Genomic DNA, 21,793 nt, shown 5'->3' on the forward strand with positions numbered 1-21,793 from the left:
TGGTTTGTCATGAATCAAATAGGTGCTCCCCCCAACAACAGCAATAAATTACACTTGTAAAGCACCCTTCACATTGGAAAGACATCCTACTGTTGTAGGACACTCAGGGGTTTTGGACCCAACTGGGAGTTGGGGTCAGGAGGGATGGAGGGTGGAGGGGTGGGGGTGAGGGTGGTAGAGAAACCCCACTCAATTTCCCCCACGTTATTGCTGGAGAAGAAAAAAAACTTTGGATGTTTCAGTTTCTATTCACTCCATCACAAAGCAAAGCCACATAGCGAGGTTTCCCCCACGGCACAGGCTCACTGACCTTCTCCGAGCAGCTCGCGGTGCAAAGGAAACACCAGCTATTTATAGTGCCACGTGTTATTCCCAATGACCTTCCAGGGGATTTCAGTCACATACACACACACACTGTAGTCCGTTTCCTCACTTTGTGTCACGTAGCAAAGCACTTCACAGGATATACTGTAAAGTGAATTGACTATATGTATATATATTTTGTGGGCAAAACACGGCAGAAAATTCTACACAACGGTGTCCCACAAACAGTTGTGGATTGAGTGACCAAATTATTATTCTATTTATTGAAGAGATTATTTGGCCCTGCCCGGGGAATCGAACCCGGGTCCTCTTGCTTGCAAAGCGAGTGCTGTAACCACTGAGCCACAGGACGCCACATTGAGATGATTGGGTCTGCTTCCCTTTGGCGAGCTGTCGAGTTTGCCCTGGTGGCGACGTGCCTCCTTTCCGGTGCTGCAGATTGTCTTGAGTCAGGAACCAGCCACCACCACAACAACTTGCATTTATATAGCGCCTTTCACGTGGGGTAGCGTCCCATAGCGCCACGGGAGAGCGCGGGGTGCAGAGCAGATTGAGATGTTTTGGATTGGAGACAGACTTGATGTATTGATGAAAGGGTACAACCTGGTGTGTGTGTGTGTCCATTTGCATTTATACAGTGCCCTTCACGCCAGACAGCGTCTCAGAGCGTCCCATCTCAGCCGTGGATTATGTGACCAAATTATTATTATTTTTTTGGAGGGATTGTTACCCCCAGGAAAGTGATCCGCCAATCGACTAACAGCCGGGTTCCTACTTACTGCTCAATAAACAGAAGCGTGTGGAGTAAGGAAACGTGCCTAAGGTTTCATCCCGCCCGGGGAATCGAACCCGGGTCCTCTCGCTTGCGAGACGAGCTCTGTAACCGTTACGCTACAGGATGCGGGTAGGAAGGTGATGGTATGAGATGCTCTCTGCTGGCCAGACCTGCTCGAAAGGTCGAGATATAAACTGAGGGCTGACCTTACTGAATGGTTTTATTGACCTCATTGGCTGCCGCCACTGATATCCACGGAGAGATATGGGCGTGTGTGACAATGTGGGCATTATCCCGATATCCTGAGGGTCTTAAGACCAGAGTGTTGTAATCTTGTTGTTGTTGTTGTTTACAGTACAGAACGAGGTCATACAAACCCATTACCTCTTTACCAGCTCCCCCGCAACAGTCCTCTCATCCCCATTCCCTCTGCTCCTTTTAACCCCCTCTTGCAGTGGGAAGCTTGTCAGACAGTCAACATATGGGTGTTTTAGCTGGTTAAAACCTCAGCCGTTCCCCCCCCAACCACACACTGGGGTCCCCCCCACTCCACAACCCCCCACCCAAGCCTTGGCTCTTGCCAACCTGTGCCTAATACTCTCCGGAATTGGGTAAGCAGGATGGGTCCTTCCAGGGAAAGTACACATTGTGTTCCAAACATAGAAACATAGAAATTATAATAATAATAATCCTTGCATTTGATATAGAGCCTTATCACATCATGAGACGTCTCAAAGCGCTTCAAAGGATATACTGTGAAGTGAATCAACTGTATATTTTGTGAGTGAAACACGGCAGCCAATTGCGCACAACACAAGAGGAGGCCATTCAGCCCCTCAAGCCTGTTCTGCCATTCTATAAGATCATGGCTGACCTATACCTCAACTCCAATTACCCGCCCTTGCCCCATATCCCTTAATACCCCAACCTAGCAAGCATCTATCCAAATAATAATTTATATAGCACCTCATCACATAATTAATAAGGGAATAAGGTTGATGAGCTGCAGGTTCAACTGACCGTAGGGGGTTACGATGTGGTAGCAGTAACTGAGACATGGCTCAAGCCAGGACAGGAATGGGAGATAAATATTCCAGGGTATAATGTGTTCAGGAAGGATAGAGAAGAAAGAAAGGGTGGAGGGGTGGCAATATTAGTTAAGGATACAATTGTAGCTGTAGAAAGGGACGAGACTCTAGAGGGCCCGACAACAGAATCGATCTGGTTAGAGGTCAGAAATAGGAGAGGAGTGGTTACACTGATAGAGGTTTACTGTAGACCACCAGATAGCGGGAAGGAGATAGAAGAGCAGATCTGCAACCAGATCACGGACAGATGTAGAGCGAACAGAGTTGTCATAATGGGGGATTTCAATTATCCCAATATAGATTGGCAAAATAGCAGCGTTAAGGGCAAGGCAGGAGAAAGATTCATCAACTGTGTACAGGAAAATTTTCTTGAGCAGTATGTCTCCAGTCCTACAAGGAAGGAAGCATTGCTGGATCTTGTCCTAGGGAATGAAGTAGGTCAGGTTGAACAAGTTTCGGTAGGGGAGCATCGAGGTAACAGTGACCATAATATTATTAGATTTAGATTACTCATGAACAAGGACAAAGTACAGTCAAGGGTGAAAATGCTTGACTGGAAAAGAGCTAATTTTGATGGGCTAAAGAGGGACCTAGAGTTGGTGGACTGGCAAGTAAGAATGGCAGGTAAAACGACTCATGAGCAATGGGAAATCTTCAAAGATACGATAGCTCAGGGTCTAAATAGATATATTCCCACAAAAGGGAAATGTGCGAGAACCAAGCCAGCCTGGATGACCAGGGATATTCTGTCTAGGATGAAAAAGAAGAAGATGGCGTACGACAATTGGGATGCAAGACACTGAGGATAGCAAAGCGCATTATAGAGAATGCAGGAGTGATCTTAAAAGAGTGATAAGACAGGCTAAAAGATCGCATGAGAAGAGGTTAGCGGGTAACATAAAGGGGAATCCTAAAATATTTTATAAGCACATAAAGGAAAAAAGGTTAGTTAAAGGTAGGGTGGGGCCAATCAAAGACAATGACGGCAATCTTGTTGTGGAGGCAGAGGGATGGCTGATGTACTAAACGAGTACTTTGCATCTGTCTTCACAACGGAAACGAATGCCCCAAATGCCACAGTATTCGATGACAGGGTAGAGGACATAGATCAGATTACTATAGACAGAGAGGAAGTTCTGAAAAGAACTAAGTCACCAGGACCAGATGGGTTTCACCCAAGGTTGCTGTGGGAGATACGGGTTCAAATAGCGGAGGCTTTGGCCATTATATTTCAATCGTCATTGGACACAGGAGTGGTGCCAAGAGACTGGAGAGTGGCTAATGTTACCCCCTCTACAAAAAGGGGCAGAAAGACAAGCCCGGAAATTACAGGCCAGTCAGCCTAACTTCGGTAATAGGAAAGCTACTGGAGACTGTAATCCGGGACAAATAAATCTCTACTTAGAGGAACACGAGGTAATTAGAGACTCCCAACATGGATTTGTTTAAGGCAAATCTTGCCTAACAAATCTAATAGAATTTTTTGTGAGGGTTGATGAGGGAAATGCGGTGGACATTAATTACATGGATTTTAAAAAGGCTTTTGACACAGTACCGCATAACAACAACAACAACAACAAGATTCCATTTATTGAGCGCCTTTCACGTCGGGAGACGTCCCAAGGCGCTGTACAGTTGGGTCAGGACCCGAGCAAGGGGGAAATGGTCAGGGTGAGGGGAGGGAAGGGAGGGAGGGAGCGAGGAGGGGGTAGATAGTCGAGAGGGGAGCTGAAGGCACGGTCAAAGGGAAAGGTCTTGAGACCGGCCTTGAAGGAGGAAAGGGAGGAAGCGGCGAAGGCACTGGGGGAAAGAGTTCCAGAGCCTCGGGGCTGAGAGGCTGAAGGCCCGGCCACCAATAGTAGGGCGGTTGGGGCGGGGGATGTGGAGCAGACTGGAGCCAGAGGAACGGAGGGTACGGGTGGGTAGGTAGGGGGATAGTAGGTCGGAGAGGTAGGAGGGAGCAAGGCCGTGAATGGCCTTGTAGGTGAGGGTGAGGTTCTTGAATTCGATCCTCTGGGGGATGGGGAGCCAGTGGAGGTTAATAAAAAAAAATAAGAGGTTAATAAAAAAAACTGGAGGCCCACGGTATTAAGGGGACAGTAGCCATTTGGATTAGGAACTGGCTGAGTGACAGAATGCAGAGGGTGGTGGTTAATGGGTGTTTCTCGCAATGGAAGGAGGTGTGCAGCGGTGTCCCCCAGGGATCGGTATTGGGACCACTGCTCTTTCTAATATATATTAATGATCTGGACCTGGGCATAGGGAGCACTATTTCCAAGTTTGAGGATGATACCAAGTTAGGTAGGGTGGTAAATAGTGAAGAAGATTGTGACGGACTGCAGGCAGACATGCACAGAATGGTGGAATGGGCTGACATGTGGCAGATGGATTTCAATGTAGATAAGTACGAGGTGATACACTTAGGTACGAAAAATGATAGGAGGCAATATAGGCACAGATGGGATTTTGGTTTAACACTGAAGCCCTCGTACTAGTCGTCCAGTCTATAAACCGAGGAATAGCGAACCGGTTTTGACGATAACATTCAGCTACAGCAGTGACAACTGAACTGCAGCCCGAGGGCCTGTTCCGTCAAGAAGGGGTGAGGGACAGAGTTCCAGAGTTCCAGGGCGTAGGGGCTGAAAGTGCGGCCACTGCTGGTGGAGCGGAGAGCACAAGGGACAAGCAGGAGGCCAGATCCAGTCGAGGGGAGGCAGCGGATAGTGAGTTGGGAGGGTGAGCAACAACAACAACAACAACAAGATTCCATTTATTGAGCGCCTTTCACGTCGGGAGGACGTCCCAAGGCGCTGAAGCTGAAGCAGGGAGGTGAGGAGAGACAGGGAGATGCCAGGGCACCGAGGGATTTGAAGTCGAGTGTGAGGATCTTGTAATCGATCTGATCAGTGATACCTTGAGCTCAAAGAGCCCGATGTGGGGACTCGGACCTTCTGACTCAGAGGCAAAAGATAACAATAATAATCCTTGCATTTGACAGAGCGCCTTATCCCGTCGTTTAGACGTCTGAAAGCGCTTCATGGAATATACTGTCAAGTGGAGTGACTGTGCATTGTGCGGGCGAAACGCGGCAGCCGATTGCGCACGGCAGCGTCCCCACAAACAGTCGTGGATCGAGTGATTATTGTTTGTGATGGGAATGTTTCATTCCTGAAGGATTTTCCATGCAAATGGAACGGCTTCCTGCCCGCCTGCCGGCGTGGCCCAGTCCAGTCAGGTGAAACCCTCACACGTCAAACCCCCGAACAGCCATTGTTCAGCAAAGAGAATCGCCAACTCCCACAGGATGTCAGGGCTACAGTAGAGCTGCTTTGCTGCCAGATGGCAGGTGGTTCTTGTAATGAAAGAAGGCCCAGAGAGAGAGAGAGAGGTGGGGAATGGAGGGAGAGGGGCTGAGAGAAGGGGGGGAGAGGTTGCACAGGGGGGAAAGGGTGGGAGAGAAAGAGGTGGGAATAGAGGGAGAGGGGGAGATGGCGAGAGAGAGATAGACAGCGAGAGAGAGAGAGTGCACAGAGGAGGGGTGGGAGAGAGGGGAGGGAGGGAGGGAAAGAGATAGAGAGGGGGAGATAGAGGGAGAGAGAGGTTGGAGGAGGAATGGGGGGAGAGAGAGATAATGATGTGAGCGGGGATAGAAAGAGAGGAGGAAAGAGAGGGGGGAGAGAAAAGGAGAGGTGATAGAGAGATGGGGTGGGGGGGGGGGTTATAGAGAGAGAGGAGGTGATAAAGGTGTGTGTGTGGGTGGGGGGAAGAGAGATAGAGGAGAAAGAGAGATGGGGGTTGGGATTGGAGAGCGAGAGCGAGAGAAAAAGAGGGAGGGATAAATCGTGAGTGAGAGAGAGAGAGAGAGAGAAGTGGGCTTGGCTGGCTATCCCAGCTCAATCGATGGCAATCTGCCGTCCTTCAGGAAATAACGTCTAGCGCTGCGCATTTTAGCGGTTTGCCAGTCAGCCTCCAGACTTTGGCCGCTGTGTTTTTGACGGCACGAGCTGTTTGGATAGACCTGTGCGGGCAGCACATCTTGTGAGGTGGGGAGGCTGTAGCCAGCGAGGCAGGTCTGTGACTTTGCTGAGATAAAAAGAAATTTAAGCCCTGTTGATGCCAGCAGGGAAGGGTGATGGGAACACTCAGATAATAATAATAATAATAATAGTAATAATAATAATGATAGCAATGAGAATCCTTGCATTTGACATAGCGCCTCATCACGTTGTTGAGACGTCTCAAAGCGCTTCACGGATTCAACTGTAAACTGGAGTGACTGTGTATTTTGTGGCCAATTCACGGCAGCCAATTGCGCACAGCAGCGTCCCGCAAGCAGTCGCGATTGAGGGACCACATTTCTTTTATTTCTTTTGAAGAGATTATTACCCCCGCAAAGCAATCCACCAATTCACTAACAATCGGGTTCCTACTTACTTATCACATCTAAACTCGACTATGCCAACTCCCTGCTTGTCGGCCTCGCCAACTCTTCCCTCCACAAGCTACAGGTCATCCAGAACTCTGCACCCCATGTCCTCTCCCGCACCAGGCTCTGTAACCCCCATCACCCTCACCCTCGCCCGGCTCCACTGGCTCCCCATCCCTCAGAGGATCGAGTTCAAAATTCTCGTCCTTGCCTTCAAGGCCCTCTATGGCCTTGCCCCCTCCTACCTCTCTGACCTGCCCTTGTAACCTGTCCATTCCCTCCGTTCAACAGGCGCTCCATGTCCTGCTCCATGTCCCCCGCCCGGCCCGCTCCACCATCGGCGGTCGGGCCTTCAGCCTCTCTGCCCCACCCTATGGAACTCCATCCCACATTCCCTTTGCCTCGCTCCCTCCCTCGTCTCCTTCGGAAAGTGTTTCAAACCCTCCTCTTCGACCGCACCTTCAGCCACCTTCCTACCCCCATGCCCTCTTCCCTCCCCGATCCCGACCCCCAGCCCGGGTCCAAATCCCTGACTGTCCAAGGCCTTGGGACGAGCTCCAGACACGAAAAACGCTATACAAATGTAATTTTGGATTGGCGTTACTGCTGGGTGAACAGTGTGGAGTAAAGAAACATGCCAAAGGTTTTGCCCCGCCCGGGAATCAAACCCGGGTCCTCTCGCTCCCCGAGCAAGGTAAAATCTTAGGCAAGTTTCCTTACTCTTTGTGGGGACGTTGCTGTGAGCATTTCGCCCTCAAAATATGCAGTCAAATCACTTTACAGTATATTCTGTGAAGGGCTTTGAGACGCCTCAATGACGTGATGAGGCGCTGTATCAAATGCACGGATTATTATTGCACAGTAAAGTAAAACGCTGCGTGTGTGTGAGTGTGTGTGTGTGTGCGAGCGGCCAGACGGTGCTTTTACGAGCTGACTGTAATGTGATCCACATCAATCTCCATGGAAACAGACAACCAACCGCCTGAGATTGAGATGAAAGCCTAATTAATGAGAAGTAAAAACCCCCCCAAGACAAAGAACCACCTCTCATTCTCTGCCTATAACACACCCTCCATCTCTAGTCACACTGCGCACCATATCACACACACACACACCGTCACACACACACACCATCACACATACACACACACCATCAGACACACCATTACAAACACACACACCATACACACACCACACCCCATCACACAGACCATCAAACACATGCACCACCACACACACCATCACACAAACACACACACCACACACCATCACACACACACCATCACACTCACACACCATCACACATACACACATACCACACACCATCAGACACACCATTGAACACATACACCACCACACCACACACACCATTACAAACACACACACCATACACACACCACACCCCATCACACAGACCATCAAACACATGCACCACCACACACACCAATACAGCACACACCACCACACATCATCACACACACACAATCACACACCACCACACACACCATCACAGCATACACACACCACCACACACACATACCATAAACACACCATCGCAAACACCATACATCACAAGCACAAACACAAACCATATACACACACCACCACACACACACTCACACACCACCACACACACACACCATATACACACACCACCACACACACACTCACACACCACCACACACTCACACACCACCACACACGCACACCATCACAGCAAACACCACCACCACTCACACATACCATACACACACCATTACAAACACACCACCATACACCATCACACACCACCACACACAACCACGGTGTTCTCAATCACCCAATGCGGGAACGCCAATGAATTTCAATGCGAATCGGGAAGCATTTTTATCCTAGTGGATTATTGCCTCCAATTGATAATAATAATAATCCTTGTGTTTGATATAGCTCCTTATCACGTCGTCGAGTAGTCTCAAAGCGCTTCACAGAATATACAGAATTGATGGTATATTTTGTGGCCAAAACTGAGGCTTTTAGAAGTCAGTCCGGCTCAGTCAGTAGCGCTCTCTCCTCTGAGTTGGAAAGTTGTGGGTTGACGCCCCAAGTCGGGACTTTGAGCTCAAGAGTCCGGGCTGTATTGGGGGGATGCTGCATAGCTGAAGATGCCTCATCCTCACCTTCAAAGCCTCCTCCCTACCTCTGTGTCCTGCTAACTCCGTACCGACCTGCCCACTCCCTCCGCTTAGTGGGCTCCGGCCTGCTCCATGTCCCCGCCCGGCCCGCCCCACCATCTGCGGTCGGGCCTTCAGCTGTTCTGCCCCCCACCCTTTGGAACTCCATCCCACAGTCCCTCCGCCTCGGTCTCTCCCTTGCCTCCTTCAAAGCACGTCTCAAGACCCTCCTCTTCGACCGCGTCTTCAGTAATCCTCCTACCCCCACCCTCCCTGCCCTCCACCCTCTCCTGATCCAAATCAGCAGCTCGGGTCCAAATCCCTGACTGTCCAGCATTTTGGGACGTCCTCCTGATGTGAAAGTTGCTGTGTAAATGTAATTTGTTGTTGTTGTTGTTGTTGTTGTTGCTGACCTTCGAATAAGACATCAAATCGAGTTCTCGTCTGCCTATTTCTATTTGAAAAAGGAAGGGATTTTCTCCCGTTGTCCAGGCCAATAACCCTCCAGATAAATTAATCATTCACTTGACGGCTATTTGTGGGATGTTGCCTTGTGCACAAATTGGCCACACAATCACCCACACAGTCACGATGCTTTACAGAAAACCCTCCACAACACTTTATAATAATAATACAGCATCTTGTCATGCAGTTGAGGCATCTCCAAGCACTTCGCAGGGTTTTTAACTGTACAATTTGACATCGAATGTGTCATTTTGTAGGCAAACGTGGCAGCCAATTTGTGTTTGATACAGAGTCCTATCAGCTCGTCGAAATATTTACTGCAGCATTTTTACTGCAAAGTGTAGTGACTGTGCATTGTTATAGGTGAACAAGGCAGCCAACACAAACAGCCATAAAGTGAATGACCAATTTTAATAAGAATAATCCTTGCATTTGATATAGCGCTTATCACGTCTTCGAGACCCCTCAAAGCGCTTCACAGAATATACTGTGAAGTGAATTAACTGTATGTTTTGTGGGCGAAACGCGGCAGCCAAGTGCACACAGCAGCGTCCCACAAACAGTTGTGGATTGATTATTTGGAGGGATGATTGTCGGTCAGGAGACACACACACAGAGAGAGAGAGAGAAACTCCCTTCTCTTTCCTCTGAATATTGTTGCAGGGTCTTTAATGTCTGTCAGGACGGGCCAGATGGGACCTTGTCCAATATATGATTGCCAGATGCTTTCACTGTAATGGTGGACCTCATTATACCAGTGAAATGATTACATTTCTGGAAGCCAAACAGATGGTATCACAAGTCACATGTCTCTACAGCAGGTTCGACAATCTCTTGACCCAGTCACGGAGTGGTGAGGGTGGGTGGGGGGAGAGAGAGGAGATTGTGCAATTAGATCAATTTCAAGATCCTTACACTCAGTCACAAATCTCCAACCTGCTCAACCCAATAATACACAACCTGGTAGTCAATAATACTACTACTACTACTAATAATAATAATAATCACATCTTTTTGACGGCTCAAAGCCATTCACAGAATATACTGTAAAATGAATTGCCTGTATATTTTGTGGGTGAAACGAGGCAGCCAATTGCGCACAGCAGCGTCCCCACAAACAGTCATGGATCGAGGGACCAATTTATTATTTTTTTGGGAAGGAATTATTATCTCTGACAATCGACTAACAACCGGGTTCCTACTTACTGGCAGGTAAACACGGGTGTGTAGCGTAAGCAAACTTGCCCAACATTTCGCCCTGCCCGGGAATCAAACCCAGGTCCTTTCGCTTGCGAGGCAAGTGCTCTAACCACTGAGCGAAGGACTCCCTCCGTCAGGTGAGATAAAACCAGCAACCACAATATCCAGTGAAACACGATTATAGTGTAAATAATCGTGAGCGATGTCGTGATCGTGATCTAATCTCGGAGACTGGTTATAAACCTCTCGGCGTCTGAGATCACCCGCATTCGCCTCCCAATTGTTCTCCTGGGGATTTTATATCCTCTGCTTTGTTCCCGACAGACAACTGCTAACCAGGTCAAGGGTTAATCGATTCTGAGATGGTCTTGCTCCTCCCTACCTCTGTGACCTGCTAACTCCTTACTGTCCTTACTGTCCCTCCGCTCAGTGGCTCCGGCCCGCTCCACGTCGCCCGCCCGGCCCGCCCCATCATCGGCAATCGAGCCTTCAGCCTCTCTGCCTCCACCCTTTGGAATTCTATCCCACAGTCCCTCCGCCTTGCTCCCCCCCACCCCCTCCTTCCCTCCCTCCCGTCTCAAGACCCTCCTCTTTGATCGCGCCATCGGCCACCCTCCCACCCCTACTCTCCCTGTCCTCCATCTCTCCTGATCCCAACCCCCATCTCGCGTGCGCATCCCTGACTGTCCAGGGCCTCAGGACGTCCTCCCGATATGAAAAGTACGGTGTAAATGTTGTTGTCGTTGTTGTTGAGACCCTGAATTTCTACGCGCTCATCGCCTGGGGAACGCCTCACTGCCTTAACACCGAAGCCGCCTGTGATTTCCGAAGGATTCCTCAACATAGCCGTGGATTAGTAAAGCCGAGGGCTTTCCCGCGGTTCGTAACGAACAAGAACTGGCTTCCAAATTAAGACGGGTGTCAGCCTGGCACCGTTCGCTGGCGCTCTCAAGCCAGAAAGTCTCTCTCTCTCTCTCTCTCTCTCTCTCGCTATCAACAACAACAACTTGGATTTATATAGCGCCCTCCACGCCGGACGACGTCTCAGAGCGCTTTACAGTTTCGGATCCCGGGACCGAGCCGGGGGGAGGGGGTGGGGGTGGAAGGTGACCAAAGGCGCAGTCGAAAAGAAAGGTCTTCAGCTGTCCTGGCCAACAATTCCCCAAATAAAATCAGTCGCTCAGTCCAGGGCTGTTTGCGAGGTGAAGGTGTGCGGAACAGGCTGTCGAGTTTCGCCCCCAAAAATACTCGGTCACTCCACTTTACAATGTATCCTGCGAAGCGCTTTGAGACGTCTCAACGACGTGACGAGGCGCTGTATCAAATGCAAGGATTATTATTAAAATCCTTTGAGATATCCCCCCCCCACAGGCAAATGTAAGGATGATTATAAAGAAGATCAGACTGAGAATTTCCTCTGTGAATCCACGGAACTCTACAGCCCAAACAAAAGCTATTCAGCCCATCAGGGCCCGTGTCGCACTGAGTGAGTAATTCTTTCAGTTCCATTTATTGGCACTCCCCTCTCACCCATCATTCACGCCCGTAATAATCCTCTCCACCCACACACACATACACACGGATAGATCCCCACACTCTTCACACACACACACACAACACGTATGTACGCTGACATACACAGCCACGCCCAACACACCACGTACAATCATGCCAACAGCACACACTCCTCAATCCAGCCCGTCAGACATTTACAAATAATCCTGGTATTTGATATCTCACCTTTCAAGTCGGGATATACTATAATTTAACGTTATTCTTATAATTATTATTATTTCAACCCAAAGCAGTTTGAATTCTGTAGGAGGATACTTTATACACATGTACACGTACATAAAGCCACACTTGTGCTCTCGTTATTCATGATTCAACACAATTATAATTTATTGGCCCTTTTCACATCTCAAGAGGCAATGAAAAAGGGCGTCTCAAAGCGATTCACGCAGCTGAGCGGGTGTGAGGCGGGGGGTGGGGAGGAGGATGGGGCGGAGGGGAGGGAAGGGAAGGGGAGATAAAGAGGAGGGGTGGGGGTGTAGTGGGGGAAAGATAACCGAAAGCACGGTCACAGATGTAAGCCTCGAGGTGAGCTTGAAACTCGGGTTGGGTGGGGACCGGAGTTCCGGGATGGAGTTCCAGAGAAGAGGGGAGGAGGAGGGAAGTGGAGGTAGAACGGCTAATGCCAGGATGGATAGTCCCATGGGATCGGCACACGGTGGTGGGGGGGGTTCAGTCGTAGAGAGGGTCGTGGCGGATAGAACCCTCTAATGCTGGGACCTGAATATTTTTGGGGGTTCCTTGGGATCTTGGGATGGAAAAAAATAGGGAGCTGAAGAGGGAGGGAGGGAGGGAGGGAGGGAGGAATGAGAGGGGAAGGGGAAAAAAAAGATATTATTTCTGTCTTTCTCTCTTACCGACATGAGTGATGACGGTGATCAGCCTTTGGGTGAGATCGTGTAGAGACATCTCTTCTTGACGAAGACAATAGAGCATCTCCCAGTCTCTTCGGTGTTGCGCTGTGCGGTTCCTCAAGGCTTCTGTCTACTCATACATGCACAAAGGACCAGAAACACTCCCTGTAGCAATGTCTCTCTCTCTCTCGCTCCCTCGCTCTCAGCCTCTTCTCCAGCAGCGTTCTCAGCTTCTCTTCTGTTTCAAACCATTTATTATGATTATTATTAACAATGATAATACAAATTAATCGAACACTCAACAATAGATTGGCTCCCAAGGAGAGTGGTCCTCTGCAAATCTCTCACTCCCTCTCTCATTCTCTCTCTCTTAATTTCCTCCCATCCTCACCTCGTTCACCTCTACGTTAGTCACACACACGCACACAATCTCTGTCTGTCTCAGAGATGCGAACACAATAAGAGAGAAGATAAAAGCTGATGAGATTCTGCTCACCGCCTGCCCGGTTGTGGCTGTGTGCACACTGAGCCAGTTTGCATGTTGGCAAATCAGTGTACAGCTGTACCTGCCTCTGGGGAGCGAAGCTATCAGGATTGACAAAACATGGAATGGCAGATCCCCGGGAATAGGACTCGTGCTAACCTGGAACTTTGAAGCCAAATTGTCCTGTGGTTAGAGCGCCCGCCTTGCAAGCGAGAGGACCCGGGTTCAATTCCCGGACGGGTCTGGTCTAACCCTTACGCAAGTTTTCTTACTCCACACAACCGCCTCTGTTTATCCGGCAGTAAGTAGAAAGCTGTCCTGGTTGTTAGTCGATCGGCGGATCGCTTTCCGTGGGTAATAATCCTTCCACAAAAATGAAAATAAATAATAATTTGGTCGATCCGCGACTGTTTGTGGGACACTGCTGGCTGCTGCGTTTCGCCCACAAAATACACAGTCACTTCACTTTATAGCACATTCTGTGAAGCACTTTGAGGCGTCTCGAAGATGTGATAAGGCGCTGTATCAAATGCAAGGGTTATTCTTACAAACTGACGTTATGAGGAATTTTTTTATTTTCCTTGTTTTTTTTTAATACAAAAAAGGGAATTCTAGTGGATTCGAAATCAGGAATCAATGGGAGAATTTACTCGCAATCTGCGGCGTGGGAAATTGTACAGCAGGCTAGGATTGGTGTTTCTTTATGTTAAATCCTTGATATAAACTTTGTTGAAAGCCAGAGCGCAGAGTGAGGGGCTGAATATGTGATCACTCAACCCATGACTGTGTGTGGGACACTGCTGTGCGCAATCGGCGGCCGTGTTTCACCCACAAAACACATAGTATATTCTGTGAAGTGCTTTGAGATGTATCAAAGACGTGCAAGGACTATTATTATTATTATTACTAGATAAACGCCAGCGAGTGAGCAAACTGCTCCCAAGGGGATGTTCCGTCAAAGCTGAGTGCTCTGAGATGCGTGGAGGGCGAAAAAGTGTGAATTGTTGTTGTTTACCTAGACCTGGTGTAATCTGGTTTAATAAGAAGAAGAGCATAGCACCTTATCACATCTTCGAGACGTCTCAAATTGCATCGCAGAATAAACTGTAAAGTGAATTGACTGTGTATTTTGTGGGCGAAACACGGCAGCCAATTGCGCACAGCAGCGTCCCACACCATCAGTCGTGGAGTGAGTGACCAAATTATTATTATTATCTTTCTTTCGGGGATTATCAGCCCGGGAAAGCGATCCGTCAATTGACTAACAACTGGGTTCCTACTTATTGCTAAGGTAAACAGAGGCGTGTGGAGTAGGGAAGCTTCCCCGATGTTTGACCTGCCCGGCAATCGAACCCCGGTCTCTCGCGTGTGAGGCGAGAGCTCTAACCACTGAGCTGTAGGACTCCACTCCTGATTTCCAATGCGAACGGTATTTCACGTCGGAGAAACCTGCTCATTACTGACTGCTGTAACTCAGCCCGACCGACCGACACACTGCAGATACCTCCACCTGTCACTGCCTCCAGCGCACAGCACCTCACACACACACACACACACAGCACCTCACACACACACACACACACACACAGCACCTCACACACACACACACACACACACACACACACACAGCACCTCACACACACACACACACACACACACAGCACCTCACACACACACACACACACACAGCACCTCACACACACACACACACAGCATCTCACACAGCACCTCACACACACACACAGCACCTCACACACACACACACACACAGCACCTCACACACACACACAGCACCTCACACACACACACACACACAGCACCTCACACACACACATAGCGCCTCACACACACAGCACCACACACACACACACACAGCACCTCGCGCACACACACACACACACACAGCACCTCACACACACACACACACAGCACCTCACACACACACACACAGCACCTCACACACACACACACAGCACCTCACACACACACAGCACCTCACACACACACACACACAGCACCTCACACACACACAGCACCTCACACACACACACACACCAGCACCTCACACACACACACAGCACCTCACACACACACACAGCACCTCACACACACACAGCACCTCACACACACACACACACACACACACAGCACTCACCCTCACACACACACAGCACCTCACACACACACACACACACACACACAGCACCTCACACACACCGCACCTCACACACACACACAGCACCTCACACACACACACACACAGCACCTCACACACACACACACACAGCACCTCACACACACACAGCACCTCACACACACACACAGCAGTCACCCTCACACACACACACACACAGCAGTCACCCTCACACACACACACACACACAGCAGTCACCCTCACACACACACACAGGACCTCACACACACACACACAGCACCTCACACACACACACAGCACCTCACACACACACACAAAGCACCTCACACACACACACACACAGCACCTCACACACACACACACACAGCACCTCACACACAATCACACACACACAACACCTCGCACACCACACAACACTCACACAACACCAGCACCTCACACCACACACACAGCACTCACACCCACACAGCACTCACACACACACACACAGCACCTCACACACACAGCACTCACACACACACACAGCACCTCTCACACACACACACACACACACACAGCACCTCACGCACACACACACACACACAGCACCTCACACACACACACACAGCACCTCACACACACACAGCACCTCACACACACACACAGCACCTCACACACACACACACACAGCACCTCACACACACACAGCACCTCACACACACACAGCACCTCACACACAGTGTACACACAGCACCTCACACACACACACAGCACCTCACACACAGTGTACACACAGCACCTCACACACAGTGTACACACAGCACCTCACACACACAGCATCTCACACAAATACACACAGCCACTCTCACACACAGACCCAGCACCTCACACACACACACACACAGCACCTCACGCACACACAGCACCTCACACACACAGCACCTCCACACACAGCCACTCACACACACAGCCACTCACACACACAGCCACTCACACACACAGCCACTCACACACAGCACCTCCACACACAGCCACTCACACACAGCACCTCACACACAGCCACTCACACACAGCACCTCCACACACAGCCACTCACACACACAGCCACTCACACACAGCACCTCCACACACAGCCACTCACACACAGCCACTCACACACACAGCCACTCACACACAGCACCTCCACACACAGCCACTCACACACACCACCACACACACAGCCACTCACACCACACCTCCACACACAGCCACTCACACACAGCCACTCACACACACAGCCACTCACACACACAGCACTTCACACACACAGCACCTCCACAAACAGCCACTCACACACAGCCACTCACACACACAGCCACTCACACACACAGCACTTCACACACACAGCACCTCCACACACAGCACCTCCACACACAGCACCACAGACACACACAGCACCTCCACACACAGCCACTCACACACACAGCACCTCCACACACAGCCACTCACACACAGCACCTCCACACACAGCCACTCACACACACAGCCACTCACACACACACAGCCACTCACACACAGCACCTCCACACACAGCCACTCACACACAGCACCTCACACACACAGCCACTCACACACACACAGCCACTCACACACAGCCACTCACACACAGCACCTCCACACACAGCCACTCACACACACACAGCCACTCACACACAGCACCTCACACACACACAGCCACTCACACACACAGCACCTCACACACACAGCACCTCCACACACAGCCACTCACACACAGCACCTCCACACACAGTACCTCACACACACAGCACCTCCACACACAGCCACTCACACAGCACCTCCACACACAGCCACTCACACACACAGCACCTCACACACACAGCCACTCACACACACACAGCCACTCACACACAGCACCTCCACACACAGCCACTCACACACACACAGCCACTCTCACACACAGCACCTCCACACACAGCCACTCACACACACAGCCACTCACACACACACAGCCACTCACACACAGCACCTCCACACACAGCCACTCACACACACACAGCCACTCTCACACACAGCACCTCCACACACAGCCACTCACACACACAGCACCTCACACACACAGCACCTCACACACACAGCACCTCCACACACAGCCACTCACACACACAGCACCTCCACACACAGCCACTCACACACACACAGCCACTCACACACAGCACCTCCACACACAGCCACTCACACACAGCACCTCACACACACAGCCACTCACACACACACAGCCACTCTCACACACAGCCACTCACACACAGCACCTCCACACACAGCCACTCACACACACAGCCACTCACACACACAGCCACTCACACACAGCACCTCCACACACAGCCACTCACACACACAGCCACTCACACACAGCACCTCCACACACAGCCACTCACACACAGCCCTCACACACAGCACTCACACACACAGCCACTCACACACAGCACTCACACACACAGCACCTCCACACACAGCCACTCACACACACAGCACCTCCACACACAGCCACTCACACACAGCACCTCACACACACACACGTATCTCACCCCACACACACACACCACCTCACACACAACAGTCAAACCACCTTCAAAAAGAGCCCTATTCTGTTAAAAAAAACTCTTTCGCTCTCTCTCCCCCTTTCTCCTACTCTTTCTCCTTTCTCTCTCACCCTTTTTTTTTATTCTCCCTCTCTCTAGCTCTCTCCCTTTCTCTTATCCTCTCCCTTTCTCTGTCTCTTTTCCCTTCTGTCTGTCTCTCTCTCTCTCTCTGCTTCTCATCCTTTTTCTTTTTAACGATAATAATCAGTAGTCCGCAGTATTGCAGGGCACTCGCTGCTGATGGCAGCCCAGCCCAGCCCGGCTCATCGGCAGGACCTGGAAAGGCAAACCAGTCACTTGGAGGACGGGGAGTCAACCCACTCGGCTCCTGTTAACCCCGCGGCCAAAGCCCTAACTAACGGGGAGGGTGGTCCGAGCTGGACAAGCAGTGGGACAGCTTGGCCAGACAGCGAAATCAATGGCAAAGCTATGGCTTTAACTGGTTAAACTCACCATCATAGGTTGCTCTTTCAGTCACTACACCCCAAAGCTCTGAAACACTCTCCCTCAAATCTCCCACCCCCGCCACCCCCGCACGGCTCAGAGTCAGTCTCCGCCACTGTTAAGCGCTCTGAGACGCTTCCCTGTGTGGAGGGCGTTATATAAGCGCAAGTTGTTATTGTTGGCTCCAGCAGTTACCCCAACACACACTCTGGGGTCCCCAAGCCTTGGCTCTTGCCAACCTGTGCCTAATACTTTCCGGAATTAGGTAAGCAGGATACATCCCTCCAGGAAGAGAGAGAGAGAGAGAGCGCATTCCATTCCAACAATCTATCTCTGGGATTTCCATGTGTAGGTGGTGGGATACAGGGAATTCTCAGCTCGGTTTGGAGACTCTCTTGAGCAATGGTGTGATGGGTTTCCGTGTGTGTCAGACTCCCGGCTGAACCCCCAAAAAATGATAATAATCCTTGCATTTGATGTAGCGCCTTATCATGTCGTTGCCGCTCTCCCTTTCTGTGTTTCTCTCCCTTTCACTCTGTCTTTCTTCTCTTTTTCTTTCCTTCCTTCCTTCCTTCCTTCCTGTGTGTGTGTGTATATGTGTGTGTCTGTACAGAGGAGCTATGCGAATAGACTTGGTGATACAGCTGCTGTCCATCTCGCTGGGAAAGCTTAGGGGGGAGAGTGAAGGGGAGGGGGGGTAGGGGAGAGAAGAGGGGGAGAGGGGGGTGGGGGGTGACTGCTTGAGACACGAGAGCAGAACGCAATGCCCTTTGCTCCGCTCTGTGCTGCACAGCTGCTGTGCTGAACAGAAGGTGTGCAAACGTATGCCACAAGGGGACAGGGACGCAACGACAACAACAATAACGCTATAGTTATTAGTATCATGATTATTGCAGTAATGATTGTAATAGCTACAACAATAATATCTGTAATAATAACAATAATGGCCACAGCAAATTATACTGACATCAACAGTCATCATACAACAACATTGCATATAATTAAGAAACATACAAGAATAATAAACAATATTTACCATAATAACAATTAATAACATTAACAGCAATAACAAAACAATAGGGTATGGACGATAAGGATTCTGGCAAGTTGACACCGTGCCCCGATCGCACCGTAAACCTCTCAAAGCTCTTCACAGGTAATTATTGGAGACCAAGCGCCCCCTTGTAGCCCAGATGCAGACTGCAACATGGGAATCGTCTTTGCCAACTGCACTGCTTTCAGCTGACAGATCAGATCGTGGCAAAGTTCCTCCGGGTCGGTGTGGAAGATGATACAGCGCCTCATCGCCTCGTCGAGACGTCTCAAAGCGCCTCCACAGGATCTATTGTAAAGTGCATCGCGTGGACGAAATCGCAGCAGCCACTGCGCGCACAGCGGCGTCACACGAACAGCCCGCGGAGCGAGCGAGGGACCGACTTTATTTGGGGGACTGTTGGCCAGGGCACCCCGGGGGAGAGGAACTCCCGTCTCTTTTCGAACAGCCTCGTGCCCGCGTTTCGCCCACAAAATACACAGTCAATTCACTTTACAATATATTGTGTCAAGAGCTTTGAGACGTCTCGACGACGTGATAAGGTGCGATGGCAAATGCAAAGAATATTATTATTATTATCATGGGATCTTTAACGTCCACCCGAACAGGCAGACGGGACCTTGGTTTAACATATCACCTGGAGGACGGTACCACTGACAATGCAGTGTTTTCCCCCCCAAACCCCTCTCCCTAACCACCCCCCCCACTCCCCCAGCGATGCACTGGATCGTCAAACATCAGCCTAGGTTGTTACCCTCAAAGGCCACGATGTAGCAGCTCGAACCCACAAGAGCGGGGTGTTGCCAGCTGAGCCACTAACTGTTCATGTTTAGGCCAGGAAAAGCACAGCGGCCTTGACGGAAACCCAAAGACAACTGGAACCTCAGCAGTTCGACTGTGACGGGCTCGGGCTTTTTATCAGGATCAATTGGCTTTTTTAAAAGAAAAGCCCGGCTCTTGATAGCAAAGCACAGAAACCATTCGTTTCAATAGATTTCCCTTCCCACGCGATGGCTGCCAAGGTCGGCAAAGTGAGGAACTACACAGAAGGCAGTCATTTTCGCCCATTGAATCACGGCTGCTGTTAGGCTCCTCCACTGTACATCGCACTCCCGTCACAGCTCCCGCTGTAGACTTTCATTGTCTGTCCAATTCCCTTCGAAAGGTTTCTTAAGTTTCGAATCGAAAAGGAGTTGCAATTTCTCAATGACATTGACATTGACCAATTTCATCCCTGGGGCTGGTGGGTGGGTGGTGGGTGGATTGTCAACCAGGACGCCGAGAGAGAGAGAGAGAGAAGCTCCCTTTTCTTTTTCAAGCGTTCCCAAGGGATCTTTAATGTTCCCCTGGACAGCCCCCCACTCCCCACCCCTCCCCCCCAATTCGATATCCAACCCATCACTGGGCAAAATGTCAAAAGGAAAGTCTCTGTTTAAGTGAGTGAGTGACTCCTTTTTTCTGTTACCCCCGGAAAGCGATCCACTAATCAACCAACTACCGGGTTCCTACTGACTGCTCAGTAAACAGAGGCGCGTGGAGTAACGAAACTTGCCTAAGGTTTCACTCCGCCCAGGAATCAAACCCGGGTCCTCTCACTTGTGAGGCCTACAATAGTGATTCTATCCCTATGGGACACTAATTGGAGTGTGTGTGTATGCGCGTGTGTGTGTCGGGGGGTGAGGGGGGAGAAGGGAGGGGTAGCAACAAGAGAGAAAGGGGTGAGGAGGCGCCAAACAGTAAACACAAAGAGACGCAGGAAGTGGGGTTCACTGGGTTTAAAGTGCTGAGGATGTGCTTCTCTTGGGGGAGTTTTACGCTGGAAGTTTTCTGCTTGGAGACAAGAGGACGTCACACGGCGAGTGGGTCAGGGTCGCTAACCAACTCCAGCCAAAGAATCTTCACCTGTTGCAGTTGCTGAGATGCTCACTAGAGGTCCACACTGCTTCGCTTTCACCACATGACGAGATCGGACTGGATGAAGAAGGCCCTTCGATCGCATCCTTCCAGAACATTCAACCCATCCCCGCCGCGCCGCCCCCCCCCCCCTCCACCCACTCCTCCCCCGTCCAGCCCCACATCACAAGCTGCTTCTCAAAATTGAGAATCAAAAGGGTTGCTTGGACGAGAGGCAATCAGGGGAGTCTGCCTGGCGATTGCAATACATACTTGCATTTATATTATACA

General features: G+C 50.3%; 2 protein-coding genes across 9 annotated transcripts in view; both read right to left on the reverse strand.

Moving 5' to 3' along the window:
- mcf2l2 (MCF.2 cell line derived transforming sequence-like 2) overlaps nt 1-12,936 on the reverse strand; it is a 112,251-nt gene extending 99,315 nt beyond the window's left edge. For all 4 annotated transcript variants that reach the window (XM_042339215.1, XM_042339214.1, XM_042339213.1 and 1 more), the window contains exon 1: nt 12,858-12,936. In XM_042339215.1, the coding sequence (XP_042195149.1) occupies nt 12,858-12,936 (79 nt within the window). The remainder of the gene's footprint in view (nt 1-12,857) is intronic.
- Nucleotides 12,937-13,057: 121 nt separating this feature from the next.
- Nucleotides 13,058-21,793, reverse strand: part of LOC103191403 (endothelin-converting enzyme 2) — a 45,245-nt gene continuing 36,509 nt past the window's right edge. For all 5 annotated transcript variants that reach the window (XM_042339216.1, XM_042339219.1, XM_042339221.1 and 2 more), the window contains one exon: nt 13,058-13,092. In XM_042339216.1, the coding sequence (XP_042195150.1) occupies nt 13,081-13,092 (12 nt within the window). In that variant the 3' untranslated portion in view covers nt 13,058-13,080. The remainder of the gene's footprint in view (nt 13,093-21,793) is intronic.

This window comes from Callorhinchus milii, unplaced genomic scaffold (assembly GCF_018977255.1).
Source record: "Callorhinchus milii isolate IMCB2004 unplaced genomic scaffold, IMCB_Cmil_1.0 Scaffold11, whole genome shotgun sequence".
NCBI lineage: Eukaryota > Metazoa > Chordata > Chondrichthyes > Chimaeriformes > Callorhinchidae > Callorhinchus > Callorhinchus milii.